Genomic DNA, 19,184 nt, shown 5'->3' with positions numbered 1-19,184 from the left:
ATGTATGACTATTTTGGTCATGGGTTTTTATACACTTTCTGTAAAAAGAAAAACATATCTAAACCAAAGAATCCTATCAGATGGGAACCCTGGGACTAAATCTTATCAAACGGGGGTCAGTGGTCTAATTTGTTTCAGTTAAGGGGTCCTTGATGTTAAAAAGTTTGTGAATCACTGAATTACTGTAGGTAACACAAAACCTTTAATGATCATGTGGTGTATTACTCCTGTAACAAAAAGGATGAAGATTTTGGACCAATGGCTTTGACTTCAAATGTAATGAAAGAAGATTGCCTTTATAGCACTTAAAGCACTTTGGAGTTTTGGCAGGCCAGCCTAAAAGACTCAAGGACTCACCTTCTGATGGTGCTCGAGCTGATGGAGAGTACAGGAGCACTGATTGGGCGGCGTGGCGTGAGTGCATCTTTCTTGTGCTTAATGTGTATAAAACTCAAGAAGCTGTTGTGGATTTCTCCAGGGAAAGGGGACTTGTCTGTCCTGTCAGGATTACAGGAAGTGAGGTGGAGACAGTAGACTCATACAAATACCCACCAGTGTTTACACTTTTCTTTTCTTGGGCAGCAGTGTGTATCTATATGTATATGTATACAAATGCGAAATACTGCAAATGCCTGTCCAAACCTGCAGCTATCCTGCTCCCTCCTGGACACACTATGTAATAAATGAGGGCTTTTTGGGTTCGCTTGCAAGCAGAAGAAATGTTAGTAGAACAGAAAAAGCCCAAAAGAGGGGTTAGGATTGACATTGTAACTATACTACTTGTACTTTACTTGGGTATTTCCATTTTATGCAACTTCATACTTCTACTCCACTATATATCAGAGGGAAATATTGTACTTTTTAACTCCACTACACTTATTTTACAGCTTTAGTTAGTATTCAGACCACAAGTATCTCTAGATGTGTTGTTGTTGAATGTTTGTGATAAACTGAAGGATGAAGTGTTTACTTATGTGTTGAGGAAAATCTCTTAAACTAAATAAAGTATTTAAAAAGCCTCTTGGATCAGCTGGAAAATGCATAGTCACCGTTCATCGTTTCCGGATCTTCTGCACCTCTGCTCTCGGAGTTTCCACACCATCATTGCAGCCGGGGAATGAATGTAACGGCACTGTAGCGCCACTTTCTACCTATATACAGTTTAGTATAGTTTTGACATCACAACCGAGAGTGTTTTGATACTTTCACAGAATTTATAGTGCACCTCCACCTGCTTTATAATACACAACTTTACTTTTTACAATATGGGACCTTTAATATTAAAGTAAATGTTTTTATAGAAGTGACAGAAAGAAGCCATGTTTTACATTTTAAAGCTTTGGGCTGACACTGTTTTTGGGGCCACACGATGACAGAGAAAGCACGGACTCAACACAATTTAAAAAACATCCCATACCACATAAACTCTGCTGGTTATGAAACCTGTGACCTTTAGTTTCATGGCCTTTCTCATGGCATTCCTGCCAGTCTCACCACACTGGAACTGAATGGCGACACTGGGAGCAGACTGGCACGATTAATTCAATTTTAATTAAAAGGTTAAACCATAAATTGATCCCCTTTTAAGGAGGGCAGGCCTGAGTTATGCCTAATTAAAGACTTTAATGTACACAGAGACGCAGTAAATCAGACGTTCAGTGAAACCAACATGTGTCATTGATCCAAGTCTCCTACTGTTAGAATATCTGCACTGTTGCCAACTAACCTCAGCTTCATTTATTTTTTAATGATGCTGTTTGTTTTTAAACAATAGAGCGCTTGATAGAAGATATTAAATCAGCTTCATGTTCATCTTCAGATTGATTGTTCATTTCAGCATTATTCTTTTTCAAATGGATGATGACAAGGAAGGCCAATGGTTATGACTTAACTTAATAATTACAATAGCTGGGAAATATATGCGATGGTAATTGTTGGCCATGAAATTAAGTCATATGAATAAACACTGTTTTCTCTACTGTACTGTATATTTTTTACAATTAATAGTATTAGATATATTGACAAAAAGTGCATTAGACAAAGGGAATCTTGTTATCTCATTTTACTATTCTGTTTACTAATTTGACCCGTTTCGAAAGTTTCTATATCAGAAATTTGGGTTTCTTTCAACCAAATTGTGTGAAATTAAGGATCAGATCTCTACTTTCATTGAATTGTGGGTGTTTTATTCGATTTTATAGCATTATCCTGACTAAACTCTGACATGTCTAGTATTATCCATTACCTGCATTCCTCTGATGTTAACTATTAGTCACAATCATTCACAGTTTCTGCTGTTTTCTAACATCAAACATTTTTACATTTAATTTCATATAAATTGGGTTTATTGACCATGAATTCCCCAAATAAGTGTAAAACTAGTGTAAATAACTTGGTTCTAGTGGTGAATATACTAATGGTAGTGGAAAAAAGCGCAAAAATGTAGAGAAAACCCCCTTGTAAAAACAGTGTCTAAAAAAGTGTTAATTTTGACCCGGGAGGACAACACAAGGGTTAAGTTTAAAACCTGCCTCGCTCATGTAAAAAGGGCCTTGCCCCTTTCTCCATCAGCCAATTAACCTAATTTGATTGCTGATTGCATTCAGCTGATTGAACACAGCCAGGGCTTGATTGCAGCCAGCCATGCTCAGTCTGAACCATTTCCTCTTTTCCACCGACAGTGAAGCAGTCCCCACAAAGTTCCTACAGTCAGAGAATGCCTCTATTAGAAGAAATTCCGAAGGAAATGAGAAAGGAGTATGTTTTATATCGATCTAGAAATGGTTACAAAGCCATTTCTAAAGGACAGTGCACAGAATCACAGTGAGAGCTGTTATGAGCTAAAGGGAAACTCTCAACAGTAGGGAATGTTCCCAGGAGTTCTTCAAGAATGCAGAGACAACTCAAGGAAGTCTCAGCAGAGCCCAGAAGAACATTTAAAGAAGTGCAGGCCTCTCAAGCTTCAGTTAAGGTCAGTGTTTATGACTCCAAAATAAGAAAGAGACTGGGCTAAAATAGGTTTTGTGTGATAACAGGAAGTTGGGCAATACTAGTAACCAAAGGAACTATCGGCTTGTGATACAGTTCCCCAAAGAAAGAATCTGAATGTTCCCTCAGGCTTCATGGACTATGGTCTATGGTCAAACTTGGCACACTTTTTCATTACCAGGGTCTGGTTGTATCTAGGGTGAAGGATCTGGAACTTTATTTATCAAGTTGTTAAAAATGACCGTTTAACTTGTGCAGATACAAGTGAACATCTTTAATTTTTACTCCTACTTAAAACTTAAGAATACAAGGTATTGAGAGGTCTTAGATCCTATGACTGCACTACAGAAAGTGACACAAACCTTCTGAGATAAGATGTTTTAGACTTTAGAATAATTGTACAAAATATAATTGGTTATAATTAATGTTATCTGAATGATTCCAAATAGGGGCTGTTTTAGACTGTTTTCATTTCATTTTTAGCCAATTCCCAATGATCTGATCCATAATGATAGATGTATTAATTGTCAATTGTACATGTAAATTGATACTGAAGAAGAAATAAATAAATTCTTTTATTTTTTATTATCCAGTCTGACCGTCAATCACAACTGAAAAAGAACATAAAGTAGATTTTCTTTGGGTCTAAATTATGTGGTACTGGATCGGTGCTTAAACTAGAGTAGGCTACTTACCAATACCAGAATTTTTGACCTCCTGATTTACAAATGAAGCTCTGCATATAACACATGAAATGTACCAAACTCACACAGTGATGTAAAAAGCCATTCCCCAGTCTAGAATATGTAATTTCTTTTTTTTCCTTTTTCTCCCTAACCATCTGGCGACCCCAAGAAATGATCTCGCAACCCCCTTGGGGGTCCCGACCCCCACGTTGAGAACCACGGCTCTAAAGTTTAGTGGGGACACAAAATGACATATTTATCTATGTGACCCTCTGTACATTGTATAGGAACATAGTATGCCAGCACTATCTGACTGTTACTGTGTATTATGTTGAAAGTTTCTCATTTATTAAATCATTTCTTAAAACATTTAAACAAAATTTTGTGTTGGGGTTTGTAACCTACCAAAATCTTAATTTTGACTTTGAAGATTTTCATTTATTAATTCAAATATCGGTTTCATTAAACTACTAATAATCGATATCGGCCTTGAAAAACTATTGGTCGATCCCTACTAAAAAGCTTTCACCCTATAACATTTATATATGTTAGCATGATGCAGTAGTAGCAATAGCATGTATTGTAGTAGTAGTAATAGCTGTAACTTGTCATAGTAGTAGACACAGTAGCAGTATCACGGTGGAGGGAAATACCAGTAGTAGTGGTGTATAGTTAAAAGTGAATTGGTCTGCTTTGTCTCTGTGTGTTTTCATTGAAGTGTGTTTGGCCACCGCTGATACTTGGCTAAACTATCTGTCTATAAAAAGTTAATTGTCCCATCTGCTAAGATTTAGTGTCCTAAATGCCAAACACATCTATTGGCAGCTCCCTCAGCTCAGTTTTAGTGCTGATATAAAAGCTTAGATCAGATGTCCTCACACAGATGGTGTTTGTGTATTTTTTAAGTGTGACTCAATCAGCCTGATCTGACCCGGAGACAACACTTGACTGTGTTGAATGCGTTTCTCCCCCAATGGAATTTAATTCGTAATAAGTAAGAATTTAACCTCTGCGCACCGATGCATTTGCTGCATGTGTAATTTGAAATTTCAACCACCTTTCTGCTTTTTCCCTTTTTAACGCTGTGGCTTCACTCAGACCATTAGTTCCAATCTTAGCGTTTTAATGTGTACAACACCGCCCAGTTCAGTGACAGGAATTGTTACAGATGAAGAGTGTCATCTGACCACATTAGCATGGCTTGCTTCCATCTGCTGGGCCATTCTGAATTGGACTCTGAATTATTGGTGGCATCTGTACATTTGTAAATTGGTAAACTGAAGCCATCTGTAAATCTGTCAACATTATGGTTGCCATTTAGTGTTAAAAATACCCAATTTAATAGCATAATTAATCCTAAATAATTTGTTTTTTTATTTCAGCTGAAGTTAAAACAGGGAGACTGTTTTATCATTAAAAATGCAGAGGCCTGGGTTCCAATATGACCTGCAGCCCTTTGCTGCGTGTCGTCCTCGATCTCTCTCCCTACCTTGTCTATCCACTGTCACTACAAATGAAGGGAAAAAGCCCCCCAAAATAATCCAGGATTATATTCCTTTAAAAAAAAAATTAAGTCCCAAATTCACACACATGATGAAGCTGGTCAGTGTCATACTTTTATTTTATGAAAGTTTATAAAGTCGTACAGGCAAGAAGAGTTTGGCCCATAACTACAGAGAGCAGAGCTACAGTGAAGCAACAGCTCCATGTTTTGTAAAAGTTAGATCAGCAGACACAACTACTAAAAATAGCAGTGCGATAATCATTATTTGAAATGCATTAAAGCAGCCTTTAACATTCTGCACGTGAAAGTATGAATGACACTATGAATACAATGTACAAACATATTTAGACATACAACTGTACATTAATGAACACACATCCACTGGTCAGAGTGGAACCTTTGTGCACCCTTTGGTGTGACATAGCTGAGTTTAACTGATTTCCGTACAAAGCACCAATATTTTGGGTGGGTTTTCTGGAGGGCAAGTTAATGGGCTAACGACTCAATGGCTGTTGATACAAATTCCTGGACAACCTGAGAAAGTCTGTACTGAGGCAACAACTCTTTTCTCTCAGCAAGGTGCCTTTTAAGTAAGGCACCTTTAAGTAAGGCACTTAACCCCTAGTCTATATCCTTCGTCTTCCACTTCCAGGATTGCGCCAGTGCTGCAGGAGATTCTGCCGGATGCGTGTCTTTTCTGTTTCCTTCTGCTTTCTTTGTGTTGGATTTTAAATCCGGTGGATTTGTGAGGACTATGGTTAACTGCTTCTCAGATCTCTGCAGGGTAAATCCAGACAGCTAGCTAGACTGTGTGCAATCTGAGTTTTCTCTCGCACGCAGTTTAGCACCGCCCATGACATTTCGGATTGGTTTAAAGAAATGCCATTGAACCAGAGCACGTTTTCCTCGCATCCCCGAATGCTATGTGGAGTAGCCAGACCTTCCTTCAGCGCGCTTTGGAGGAGGGTCTGGCAAAGCGAGACTACTTACCCCCCAACTGCACCCGCCAACAGCGAGTTGTTGTCATACTGGGTGTCTCCCAAATGTGTCCGACTGTATGAATGATAGCTCAGTCTACTTTTCCCTGATATAATAAGGATTAAAAAAAAAAGCTTTACAGTACTCTGACATTTCTCCAAAATCCAAGTATTCAAGTACCTGAGAGCATTGTCACGTCACATTGTCTAAAGGACAGTCCGTCAGTAACAGAGCTAAAGGGTTTGGTGTTTAACCATTAAGCACCATGGTTGCAGATACACAGTGAAAACATACCAAGCACCAGTACATGAATGCATCTGCTGTGCATCAATAAGTCCAAGAACTGTTCCTTGAACTTCTTGGCTGGCTGTAAACATTTTAAGGCTTTAGTGATTTTCTCCTTACAGTAATGTCCGAAATGAGCCGAGAGGATTGTCTGATACTGTGCTAATGTGAATGGGCACTAAAAGATTTCTCATTACACTTTGATAATGTAACAAAACCTGAAGGGGCCAACTAATGACAATCACTTCAAAACTAAAGATACTTAGTGCTAAAAAACAGTTAATGTTCCATTACAGTCCCTGTAATCAACATATATTAGCTAAAATATAAATAGCGATTGGGCTTTAATACACAAGGTTTGGGGAATTAGGTAGCGTGATCATGTCTGGGATGGGAAACTAAGGCTCAAATACAAAATACAGCAGTGGCCGACTCCCACCACAGGAGGGCACTGTGGCATTGGCAATACGGCTTCACTCATTCACTCTGGCATCCCATAATTGAACCAGGAGGCACATTTGGACCGTTTGAACATAATGACCAATAACGAAAGAGTTTCACTGAAGAATGAGGTACCCACCAATTGGTAATAATTATAATTTAGCAAAATGTCAAATCTTATAATCTTTGCATTCCAAAAAAAAAAGTTTTGTATTTTATGTATTGTATTTAATAGTTAATTTTAGGTCTTGTAAACGGTGTCTTACTAAAACCTTTATTGCTGCATTTTGCATTAATTCATTAATTAAATAATAAACTAACAAAGCACCAGTGGTATGAAACCATTTTTTCACTTTTAGGATCAACACCTAAGTGTTCAAACAGCACGTCAGCCACCTATTCCATCTCCTCGCGTGTCTAACTGGTTGGCGGGTGGCCGATGTCCAGTCTCCTCTGTGCCGAGCCTCTTCTTCGGCCTGCTGGTGCAGCGCTGACTACGCTTCCCAGTGTGCCCGGGGTCTGGAAGAAAGCCTTAGAGGCAGAGGGTGTGGTTTCCTTCGGTGTGTGCGGAGTCTGCGAAGGTAGAGAGGGATGTAAGATTGAAGAACATTTACACAGAATCCTGCACACACGCTGCAGGGATTAGTTTTTTGGAGACTCTCCGATGGAAAAAAAAAAAAAAATCTGTCACTCTTTTTATGGATGACTTGATAAAAAACCAATTACGGACCAAACCTGCGGATGACGTGAATAAGTTGTGAATTAGGTTTGTTGTTAAAAAGGTTGCTGCTCATCATCGGACTATCAAATAGGGGTGGGAATCACCAGAGGCCTCACGATACGATATCATCACGATACAATATTATTGCAATTTTAAAGATATTGCAATATTCTGCAATACATTGCAATGTATTACCTTTTTTCTAACTTCAAATTTTTCCCAACTTCAAATTATGTCCCCTTTGTCAACATCTGTTTTATCTAAACCGATACATTTCTGTTTGTTCATCTCACTTTACATTTATTGCTGCAAAATGGGATTGTCAAGCAGACAAACACATATAATAGATCGATACTTGGCGTCTGTATCGATACAGTATTGCCACGGAAAATATTGTGATACTATGCTGTATCGATTTTTATTTTATTTATTTTTTCCCACCCCTATCAAATCTCAAAACTTTGAGCTTCTCTGAATTCTCCAAATGGGCAAAAGTGGTCCCGGCTACAGATGGCCCGATACCATTTTTTGCTTCCCGATTCCGATACCTGAACTTGCGTATCGGCCGATACCGAGTACCGATCCGATACCAGTGTGTCATATATTTTATTATGTTTTAACAGCTGTATACTACTATCCCTGTATGGATGTTATCCGATTTCTATCTTTGTTGTCGGTCTGGCTCAGGTTAAACTCTTTGTGAAACGTGAACAAACGCAGAACTTTCTTTTATTCTCCAGTTTGACAGTCAGTTATAATGGAAAAAGAACATAAATAAACTACTTTAACGTAGATTTTCTTGGTATCTGATCGGTGCATAAACTCCAGTACTTCCCGATACCAGCGTTTCGGACAATCTCTAGTCCCAGCTCACAACTGTCACCGGACCACCATAACATAACCAGACAATACTAGAATAGATGCCTAATGTTCGATTAGAATCGGGAAAAAAATATTTTTTAAAACCCAGCCCTACTAGTATCTAACACCTGGACCTTTTCATGAAGGTACCACTTTGCCCATATTAAAAGTGAAAGTGTGGGGGGGAGGGAAGACAGGCCACCCCTGATTTATGCCTCATTACAACACGGCCATTGACTCGTCACATTGTTTCTAATGCTGCATTAATTAGCCTTCCAGCCATCCGCCTCAGCAGGTTGTCTAAAAACGACCCCATTTGAAAATGGCAATGCCAGCAGACTGTGTTAGGCTTTGCAGACAAGAACATTAATCCCTATTCAACAACTGGGAGATTAATCAACTTGAACCGCTAAATGAGTAAGTGTCTAAATGAGTAAATGAGGAGAAACCTTCCACAAAACAGATGCCACACTTACTCTCATGTCAAGCTGGGTTGTGGCATTTTGCAAGTGCCTGGTACCAGAAAGGTCATGTAACATTATGAAGGCAAATGGTGTGTGTGTGTGTGTGTGTGTGTGTGTGTGTGTGTGTGTGTGTGTGTGTGTGTGTGTGTGTGTGTGTGTGTGTGTGTGTGTGTGTGTGTGTGTGTGTGTGTGTGTGCGCGCGCGCAACAGTTCTTACCAGTGGTTCTGGTGTGGTGATGCTGACTGTCTGACGTGGCGCTGAGGGAGACTGTGGAGCGCCTGCTGATCCGTACAGCCGGCTCTGTTCTGGAGTGGACGGTGATGAAACGGGTGACGTGCTGATCTCTGATGCTGCTGACCGGCCGTACGGCGCCGCCCCCACCATAAAGTGGGCAGGGGACATCACAGCAGGCAGGCTAAAGCTCAGGTTGTTATGGGCCTCGGGGCCTTGCTGTTGTAGAGCGCTGGCCACCAGGGGGTAGTGGGAGAGTGCTGCCGAGGGAACCAGGACGTAGGGCAGCGCCAGGGTGGGAACACTGCTGGGAGGAAGTGCTAGGCCGGCTGGTGGCTGGCCGCCAGAGAGGAGGAAGTTGAGGCTATTTAGATCTAGAGAAGAAACATCACGAGAAAATGGTAAGAGTTTTTTTTTTTTTTTATAAATTGGACTGCATCGGGCAGATCACGGCCTGGACCGAGTGGCGGTTCTGTTCGGACCTGTGACTAATATCTGATAAATCAATGGGAAATTATAACAATCTTTTCTCCCCTGATGGTTGCAGCTATCGAATCGAGTGTTTACCATGAATAGACAGTTGACACTTGAGAGAACAGTGTAAGGCTGCGTTCAGACTGTGTGTGTGTGTGTGTGTGTGTGTGTGTGTGTGTGTGTGTGTGTGTGTGTGTGTGTGTGTGTGTGTGTGTGTGTGTGTGTGTGTGTGTGTGTGTGTGTGTGTGTCAATGAACCAGCCCATTTCTGTGTGACGTCCTGTTGTGTTCTTTAATCCACCAATGTAGCACAAGTAGACTTGATATTGCAGTTAGTTTTTCGTCCGGTCGTTTAAAGATCTCAACGTTTGCGGCCGTGCCTTGAAGGCAGCTTCACGGAGAAAGAAAAGAGACCAGCGAGACAGACGGACTGTGCTTTGTTGTTTGGAAAATATTCTGCTTTCACACAAACTCCTGGGCAGTGTTTTTAAAAACGTTCTTGTGGCAGCGACGGAGGCCGTGATGTCTCCCGTTTACTGAACGGGACTCTCACACTGCCTCAAACACAAGGACACGTGTCCGCAGCCTAAACGGCCGACGCAGGCTGTGTGAATGCCCGCTAAGGGAGGCGACAGACAAACGCACTAGTTCAGCCATTCTTGATTTCTTGATTGCAGAGAGTATAGTGTAGTGGATATAGAAGTGTATCTACCTGCGTTGTTGGGTACATAGAGGTAGTGTGATGGCTGGGCCGGCTCGCTGCTGCTGTTGCTGCATAGACACTCATTCAGCGTCCGCTCTGTGGAGAGGCCTGCTGGGCGATTGGGGGAAGTCCTAGTGTTACCCGTCTGTGAATACTCTAGTGCTTCACTGTGAGCTTCAGCTCCCATCTGGCAGGAAAAACAAACACTGGGTATAAATGAACGTGGACCGGCTGATGGACGTGGTTTAAATAAAGGAACCACAAGTTTTTAGCTGTGAATCAGATGCAGTGCAAGGCACAATTCCTCAAACAAGTTGAAGTCTGCAATCCATCTTGAATGAACATTTTTTTTTTTTTTATCATGACATGTAACAATGCACTGCTTAACGCTCTCCCCTCCTACCATTGGAGTAAATTCTGCCAAGTAATTTTCATAAAGAACCATCTTACCATGAAAAATGGGGCTTTTCCAATTACTAGGATTGTGCAGCCTGATTCATGGCTAGGGTTTTCCAATTATCAAATGTCCTATACATTACTAATAGAAGTCTTTAATTGCACCAGGAATGAGTTATCTTCATTAGCAAGCGTGTATTATTTCATATTTTCAATTTAACGGTTGCTATCTAGACTTACTAACAGGATCTTGCGATTGTAGGCGCAAAATTGCACCGAACCAAAAATAATTATACTGTTTCCTGTCAAGCTTAACCAAAAAGAGAACCACCATCAATAACAATTACATTTGAAAAATGTCATACATATCATCATGCTAAAACAACAGCACCACACCTGGTCACATTCCTCTAACCCAGACCTCCCCTTCTTCTTCAACACCGTCACCTCCTCTTCCCTCCTCCTCTTCCTCCCCTCCTCAGACTCCAGCCGGGGCGATCTCGGACCTTCAGGCATCTGGTCAGGCTGGTCTGGCGCCCTGTACAGCATGACCACCGAGGGCTGGGACAGGCTGGGCAGGTAGGCCAAGCAGTGGGGGTGCTCTGGGTGGAGAGAAGGTGCCAGGAGGGCGGGGTGGGTGGAGGACGGAGCCAGCGTGCTGCTGAGGCTTTGGCAGATGGGACGGTTACTGCAGGGAAATGAAAAAGAAGCGAGAAATGATGAGCCATTAGAATTAGGGGTAGGACAAAATACTGATATTGATATCGATACGACAATATATTGTCCTTTTGTGCGATGCGAGAATCAAAACCTGCCCTTAACCTTTTCACAGGCTTTTTGTATTCACAGTCAGACCGATATCATCATAATAATAATTTATACTTAATTAATCCCACAAGGGAAATTCCAATATTTTCCCTCTGTTGTAGAACACATTACACACAGCCCTGAGTACCTATACATGCACAAATGGAGAGATGTCAGTGAGGAGGGCTGAAACGGTCTATGGACAGGCGCCCTGAGCAGTTGGGTGTTTGGTGCCTTGCTCAAGAGCACCATGGCAGTGCCCGGGGGTCTCATTTATAAACGTGGCGTACGCACAGTACGGGGCTTAAAATGTGCGTACGCCACTTCCCACGTAAAGGCTGTGATTGTGATGAACTTGACGGGAGAATGTGCAGTCTTCCACGCAAACTCTGACCCATGCGTACGCACATTTTGGAGACAAAATAGGAATTGGCGACGCAGATGGTGAGGTGGTGAACTAAAGTCAGACTGCAAAAAGTACATGTGGGAATAACGATTAGGCTACTCTTAATATGTTTAAGTATTAATGCCTCACGCACATTTCTTCACACCATATCATGAAGATTGTACATTGTTACAAATGGGCGTGTACAGGGCGGGATAAGAGGCTGATCCACGTCATACGCACACTTGTAGTCAATCTGTGATTTATAAAGGGAACATTGCTTACAGGTGTGTGTACACACGGTTTAATAAATCTGACTTTTTTTCGGCGTACACCAATTTGGGCTTTTGGGCGCACGTACACTTACAGTAAGGATCCTACGCACAGTTTTATAAATGAGACCCCAACTGGCACCTCTCCAGCTACCAGTCCACACTTGGACTTCGGTCTGTTCGGAGACCTGAACCAACAACTCTCCGGTTCCCAACCCAACTCCCTACAGACTGAGCTACTGCCACCCCCAAATGATGTATCATTAAAGGATTGTCTAGCGATGTACAGTGTTAGGTCAGAATTGCTGCGTCGTGATATTATCGGTATCGTGGGCCCTGTTATCGTATCATGCAGTCCTCTGTGGTTCCCACCCCTAATTAGAATTAAAGCTTTAATTCTCAGTTTGTAACTGATTCGGCCCTGCATGTTTTGGCCAGCTGGCCCCCACCCCCACGTCCCCTTCCCAGCTATGAACCCCCCCAACTCTTATCCCGTGGGTAACCAATGCCTCTGGTGCATTTTCACCCAACTTCATGTCTAAAATATTTCATTTTCAACACACTTCTCTGCCCTATTATTTCGCTCCCTCCAAAAACACTTAACGGCAACAGTCCTGAGGCAGCTGCGGTTTGGCCACAAGCAGGCAAAGCATAAAAATTAACATAAACCACTGTGTACTGTATCTATTTGGACCCAACGCATGCATTCATAGGAGAGCAAAACTATTCATATCCACAGTGGCATGTTACATGTAGCCTGAAGCTACAGCCACATTAGCCAATGTAAACACTGGCAGTGAGTGTGTGAAATATTCTGTATGAGAGACTGCTTCAGTGAATGGAGCCTTGGCATATTATAACTAGGTTGATATGCCTAGTGTGGCAATAAACACTGTTTATCCATTCAGATGCAATTGTGTAGCTTTAATCTGAAAGCAGACTTAATTTAAAGACGGGAACAGTTCGTAATATTAACTTTATCTTCAGCCTCTAACAGCTACAGGACCCTCTGTCCTTGTCACAGGCAGCTGATGTGGATTCTCCACAGTAATACTGATAGACTGTCTCGGCAAAGGTTAGCAAAAAGAGCCACTGTGTGCAGTAAATTGTTTGGCAGTAAATGATGACTTCAGATGATGACTTCAGATAAATCTACGCCAAGAGAATGCATGGGTGATTATGTGTGTGTGTGTGTGTTAGTATGAACTCACTCGGTGCTGTTTCCAAACTGCAGGCACACTGCATGGTTGCTTGTAGACTTTTTGGAGAAATCCACAGGCTGGTTAAGCTGACCTGCAAGGGACAACAATTTATCAGACATAAAAACATTCTACTGCAATAAACTATTGGTTGACTGACTAAACCATGGCAGAGACAACAACAAAAAAAGTTTCTTACCCATAAGGTCTCGTCGTGGACTGCTGGGTGCAGAGTTGACCAGCCGCTGTATGGCCACAGAATTAGGTGCAATGTTGAACGAGGCGTGCCGTGCCATCTTGGCTTTTCTGAAGTCCTGGGGCAGGGTGACAGCTGACACATTCACAGTATTTTCTCCAGCTGATAATAGTGAAGTTAAGGATTGAGTTAGCATAAGGGCAATAATGAAAAATGCCTTTTTTTAACAATAAATCTGCCATTTTTTTTTTTTTTTTTTTTCAAAAATAAAATCGCTGCCGCCAGATGTCTTTTTGAAAGGGTTCTTTGCAGTTTCAGAACTACTTTAGATTTCTCTTTAATTCTTACCAGCATTTCCAGAGTTTTTGAATTCAACAGGGCCATGCCACTTGAAGGCCGGCTTCCTGCCCCTCTCCTCCCGGACATGGACCTTCTTTATCAGGCCCAGGCTGGTCAGCACATTTGCGATGTCGTATAGTCGCCGCACCTTAGCTGAAGATACAGGGAAGACGTTTAGTTTTGTAAAGAAACAGGATTTTGTATTACATTAGGACATACTCTTTTGTACTTTCTCTCTTACTTTTGTACTTGCTGTGACTGGATGAGTCCTGACTCTCCTCGATGAGGATCTTTGCTGCTGCGTCCAGAGTAACGGTCTGAGTTTTGGACACCAGGAACAGCATGACAAACTTCTGGCTCATGATGCGCAGGGATTTGTCTTTCCTGTTGCCACCAGCTGAAAATAAGACAGAAACATCCAACAATGTCAGAGTACTGCAGTCACAGGACTCTACATATGAATTAAGAGGACCTTTTTATAATCAACAGTGAAAATTGGGTCATTGTGCAGCAGCAAGGAACAATGATGTGATCCAAAACCATGAGATTATAGATGCTTAAATGTGCAGCTGATGTCTTAATGAAACCATTTCAGCTGTAGGTGTTTGTTGCTTGGCAGTCACAACAAAACTGGCGGACATTAACCAATTAATGGACATTGTGTGCCTATTCTTTGTTAAGAGTGCTGTTATCATGCCACGCTGCCAAATCAACACATACACGCCCTCTTAATAAGCGGCTGTGCTTGTAGGAGGATCACTATGGAAACCAGGCTTGTATTCAATCCTTTGGGTTTGAAGGGAATGACTAAGTGGTAGCGTTAATTTGGTGGAAGCTGCTCCTGAGATTAAATCCACACTTTATATTTTTACATGTGCTGCATTAAACGGATTCTTATCCTATAAGTCTATAACCACCACCCTTAAAGGGATAGTTCGGATTTTTTGAAGTGGGGTTGTATGAGGTACTTCTCCATAGTCAGTGTATTAGCTACAGTAGATGGCGGTATGCACGCCAGAATATTTTCACTGCTTTACTTTGCGGTCAGGTAACTGAAGCTCTTGTATACGTCTATGCTCTCTTCAAAGCCACCAGACTAATTTAAACTTTCAGGACGCTGGCGTTGCTGGTCTACCGCTGCTTCAATCGGTTAGTTGGTTGTGTTATTGTGTGACAAACAAAACAAACGATTGAGGCAGCGGTAGGCCAGCACCTCCCGCGTCCTGTGAGGTAAAAAAAAAAGTCTGGTGGTGTTGAGAGCGATATAACTGCTTCGGTTCCCCGTTGAAAAGGGGCTGTTCGACCGCAAGGTAAAGCAGTGGAAATATTCTAAATATAGCGTACACTTAAACTGATATTGATTTTTAGTAGGATTGGGCATCGAGAACGGATTCCTACTTGGAATCGTTTCAAAAATTGCGATTCCATCGGAATAGTTTCTTTTTGGAGGATTTGGTTTCAAATCTGATCATGGATTCCAAATTTAACATGCGTAAGTTATGGTTTCCGTAGCGGCCAGGCGCTTGTTGTGTTGCAGCCATGGAGCACAGTAAGCGGCGCTCTAGTGTGGCTTTATTTTATATTGAAAAAGCCCCGTCAAACTGCAACCCACCTTTTGAATCATGCTTATTTGTGAAATAAGCATGTAACCTGTTTCAACTACACCACTCCAAGAATCGGAATCAGAATCGTTAATACCCAAACGATGCCCAACCCTAATTTTTAGATAGGACTTTTTTAGGTGATTTAAAATACTTTTAGTACATTGCTTAGCTTCTGTGTCGGTACTCCTGCCTGCTTCTCTTAACTGGGGGGCGTGCCAACCTCCATCTACCGTAATTAATACACTGACTATAGAGAAGTACCTCATACAACCCCTCGTCAAAAGCAGCCAATGGTGAAGACATGCACAGGTGATAGTAGAAGGAAATGAGGCAATTAGCTGGTGGATAAGTTAGGACCTTTTTATATATGTCAATGGTTTTCCAGAATCCCTTGACTAAAGGTTTTAGTTCATTACCGTTGCTAGCGTCTCCTTCCGCTCCATCGTCCTTGCGCCCCGGTGCAGCCTCCCTGGCTTCGGTGGCCAGCTCCATTTGGAGGTGGTAGCCCTGCTGCCGCCCCCTCTGCTGCAGCTCCTCCAGCGTTGCCTCCAGCCGCCGCCGCCCGTACCAGGTGTAGCTGTTTTTGGCTATCCGACCCACAATCATGAGAGACTCGAGCACGTTGACAATGTCGTAGATACGCCGCCGCTCCACTCCTGACAATTTCAGTGCGAGAGTAGAGGGAAAAAAAAAGGTTTACATTTTAATAAAAACTCACCAAATGGTCAATGTTGATTTAAATAGAATGAAAGTTATGAATAAAATAAAGAGCTTTGCTCCAAATGCAGCTGTTTTGTAGGGAAAAGTCTCCATAGTAACCATCTCTAAAGCCAATAACCTAAAAACTTTATAATGCCCATTGAACAGACATCAGACGCTTCCGTTATCGTCTCCCTCCCATGAGGTGTTTAAAACGACAGTCCATCCCCCCTTACCAAGACTGGTCGCCACCTCATCCAGAGAGATCCAGATGGGGCTGTGTAGCGGTGGGTAATCAGGATAAAGTGCCAGAAACTTCTGGCACAGCAGACCCAGACTCTTCTGCTTCCTGCTCGGCTTTTTGTCAGCGTCTTCCTCTTCCTCTACAGCTTCAAACTGCACAGACAGATAAACACATATTTTTCAGTCTTGTGTTTTGCCACTTATTTAGAGAATTTGACACCGGCTAAGAGGACTTTGCTGCTAGCGTTGGCATCATCATCGTCTAGAGTTATAGTGTGATCATTTTTGGGTTATGTGGCATACACATTAACACACGTCAGTTCAGAGCCGTAAACTGCTTCTTTAGGGACACCTTTAGAAAACGATTCAATTCACACGTCATATTTAAGAAATAATCATATTAAAAAAGCAAAGCGATTTAGACTTAGACTTATATACAATATTACTTTTTCTATTAGGCATAAGTGATTGCATTTGCGCTTTTGAAAACGCCCCATCTTGAGAATTCAGCTTCTAACGTTAGTTTAGTGAGAAAAAGTGTTAAGCCCCTGGACTTTTAAGACTGCGTTTCTCTGAGAGCATTTCCCTAATCAAACTAATAAACAATAACTGCAGTCCAACCAATTCCTCCCCAAAGGCCATAAAGGATAGGACATTTTTAGAAGCCCTAAACTGACAACTTATTAAATGCCTCATTGACTAATTTAGAGACCGGTTTTGGTTATATAGTTTTAGCTCTTAGCCTCTTTGGCCGGTGCTAAAATCTCCTATTTCACATACCTGACAAGAGTCTTCCACCTCTGTATCCTCGCCCACAGTGTCTGGACTTGCGGACTGGTCCTTCTCATTCTCTATGGGTCTAAACAGCACCTTTTTCATCTCTCTGTCCCGGATGTCTGGGCTTGCGGCACTGATCAGCATCTTCAGATTGGCCGTGGGCGTCCAGGGCTCGGCCAGGGCGGTGTGTTTGATGGGGGTGATGTGGGCCAGGTCAGGGGTGGCACCCTTTCTGTTTATCAGTAAAGCAGGGATGGTGGACTCTGCAGACTTTAGTGGTGTGGATCTTCTCCTTTCTGTGCAGATGTTTTCCTATAATGTAGACAATTGTTAAAAAATTTTAAGGTTTCAAACTTTGCTTATACTGCAGAAATTTCCAACATTAATCATTTTTTAGCAAAACGGGACCTTCTAAAGCACCATTATGCACTTGAAATCTTTCCCCTGCTGCTGTATAAACCCACATCTTCATCCAGGGATTTTATTTAGGAGGTCAAATGTTGATACAAGGACAGAGTGACCTAAGGCCAATACACTGATTTGGAAACACTTCAAGGCCTTGTTTGGCGTTTTTCCCCTCCAATCCAAAAAATGCTTTCCCACTTTCTCTCATGGAAACCTAGCTGTCTAAATCCAAAAGCCAGCCTAGCCCTTATCTCATTGTTTAGATGCCACCACATTACTCCAAACATCTGTCTCTGGTTAGCCCGGCTCTGTAACTCTCCCTTAGGTTGCATCACATCGAACCTGCTACACTGCTTACACCACAGATAAGATAAGATCAAGCAGTGGGCCACATTACCTTTTGTTCACTTTGGCCCCCATCCTCCTCCGGCTCCACGGAGAAACTTTTCCTGGGACTTGTGAGGTCTTTCAGTGTTAGACATTCAACTTCCATCTGGGAAAACTGCGGTCCAAAAAAAAAAAGGTTCAGATGGATATAGAAAATCAGAAATGGTTAACACGACTAATATATTCACGGGGTGAATGTTAAAGTTAAGGAATTTCCAACTAGTAACGTTACAGAAAACTCAGGAAGAGTGGTCAGCTGAATTTGGCGCAAAGAACATCTGCTAATTAGCTAGCTAGCCCTTAGCAAGCTAACGGCTATAACGTAACTATCAGCCCCGTCCATTAACAGTGTGGTTTATTGTTAACATGACGTAAACCCACTGCTGTAGCTGATAAAGTCGAGAGCTGAATGTATTACATGACATCAATAAATTAGGTTTAAAGCTGAGTCTAAGTTGTAACATAAGCTGTAGCTAGTTTTAACATTCTCAATTTAGTAAAGGGTACATTCAATCAAATTAGTCCATACATTTAGGTGTGGCACAGCATGTAAATAACTATATTACTGTGATTTATTTATAGTCATAAAGGCTAATTTGACTTTAATTAGCTGACGTTAACTTACTTAGCCAACATTACTAGGTCAGCTGACCAGCATACCATAACGTAGCTAGTGTTACAGCAAGAAGGAAACCGCTGGAGGGAAAACATCATTCTCACCTTTCTCAGCTGCTGAATGAATGAAATAATCCGCTGTGGCTCTGTGTCCAGTTTTACAGACTTGTCAGTGCGTAGTTTCTTCAGACTAACATATCAGCTAATTTCCCTCTTCAAAATTAGCGGGCAGTCTTCCTCAGTGTTCCTACACTGTCCTCTAACTCCTGTCCGATTAGCGGAAACTGTGCACTGTCCCGGGGAGACTCCAGCATCACCCGCTCAAGCTTGTTTTCTGGCGCTCTCATGCATCTGGCTCACTTCAGCCAATCGGCGCCCATGTAAATACGTGCGTCATTCATCTCCAGCCAGTCAGCGTTGTTGTGCTCGGAAGCTTCGACCAATGGGCTTGGACAACGACCACGCCCATGGTTATGTTGGCGGGGCAACCGGCGCGCTGTGTCCAAAAGTCTGAGGGGATTTGA

The 19,184-nt window shown here is 42.0% G+C and overlaps 1 protein-coding gene across 1 annotated transcript; it reads right to left on the bottom strand.

Annotated features, from left to right (window-relative positions):
• Window positions 1–6,089: 6,089 nt before the first annotated feature.
• e2f7 (E2F transcription factor 7) lies at window positions 6,090–18,991 on the bottom strand. The gene is made up of 13 exons (XM_028571404.1): window positions 18,766–18,991; window positions 18,056–18,160; window positions 17,257–17,565; window positions 16,470–16,629; window positions 15,951–16,190; window positions 14,172–14,327; window positions 13,940–14,083; window positions 13,595–13,753; window positions 13,408–13,489; window positions 11,129–11,420; window positions 10,346–10,523; window positions 9,146–9,534; window positions 6,090–7,455 (listed from the first exon to the last, which is right to left on the bottom strand). The coding sequence occupies exons 2-13, from the start codon at window positions 18,149–18,151 to the stop codon at window positions 7,300–7,302; spliced, it is 2,361 nt and encodes a 786-aa protein (XP_028427205.1). The 5' UTR covers window positions 18,152–18,160; window positions 18,766–18,991; the 3' UTR covers window positions 6,090–7,299.
• Window positions 18,992–19,184: the final 193 nt, after the last annotated feature.

Source organism: Perca flavescens, chromosome 23, assembly GCF_004354835.1.
Source record: "Perca flavescens isolate YP-PL-M2 chromosome 23, PFLA_1.0, whole genome shotgun sequence".
NCBI classification, from domain to species: Eukaryota; Metazoa; Chordata; class Actinopteri; order Perciformes; family Percidae; genus Perca; species Perca flavescens.
The sequence above is the reverse complement of the archived record's forward strand: the minus strand, read 5'-3'. Positions and strand labels throughout refer to the sequence as shown.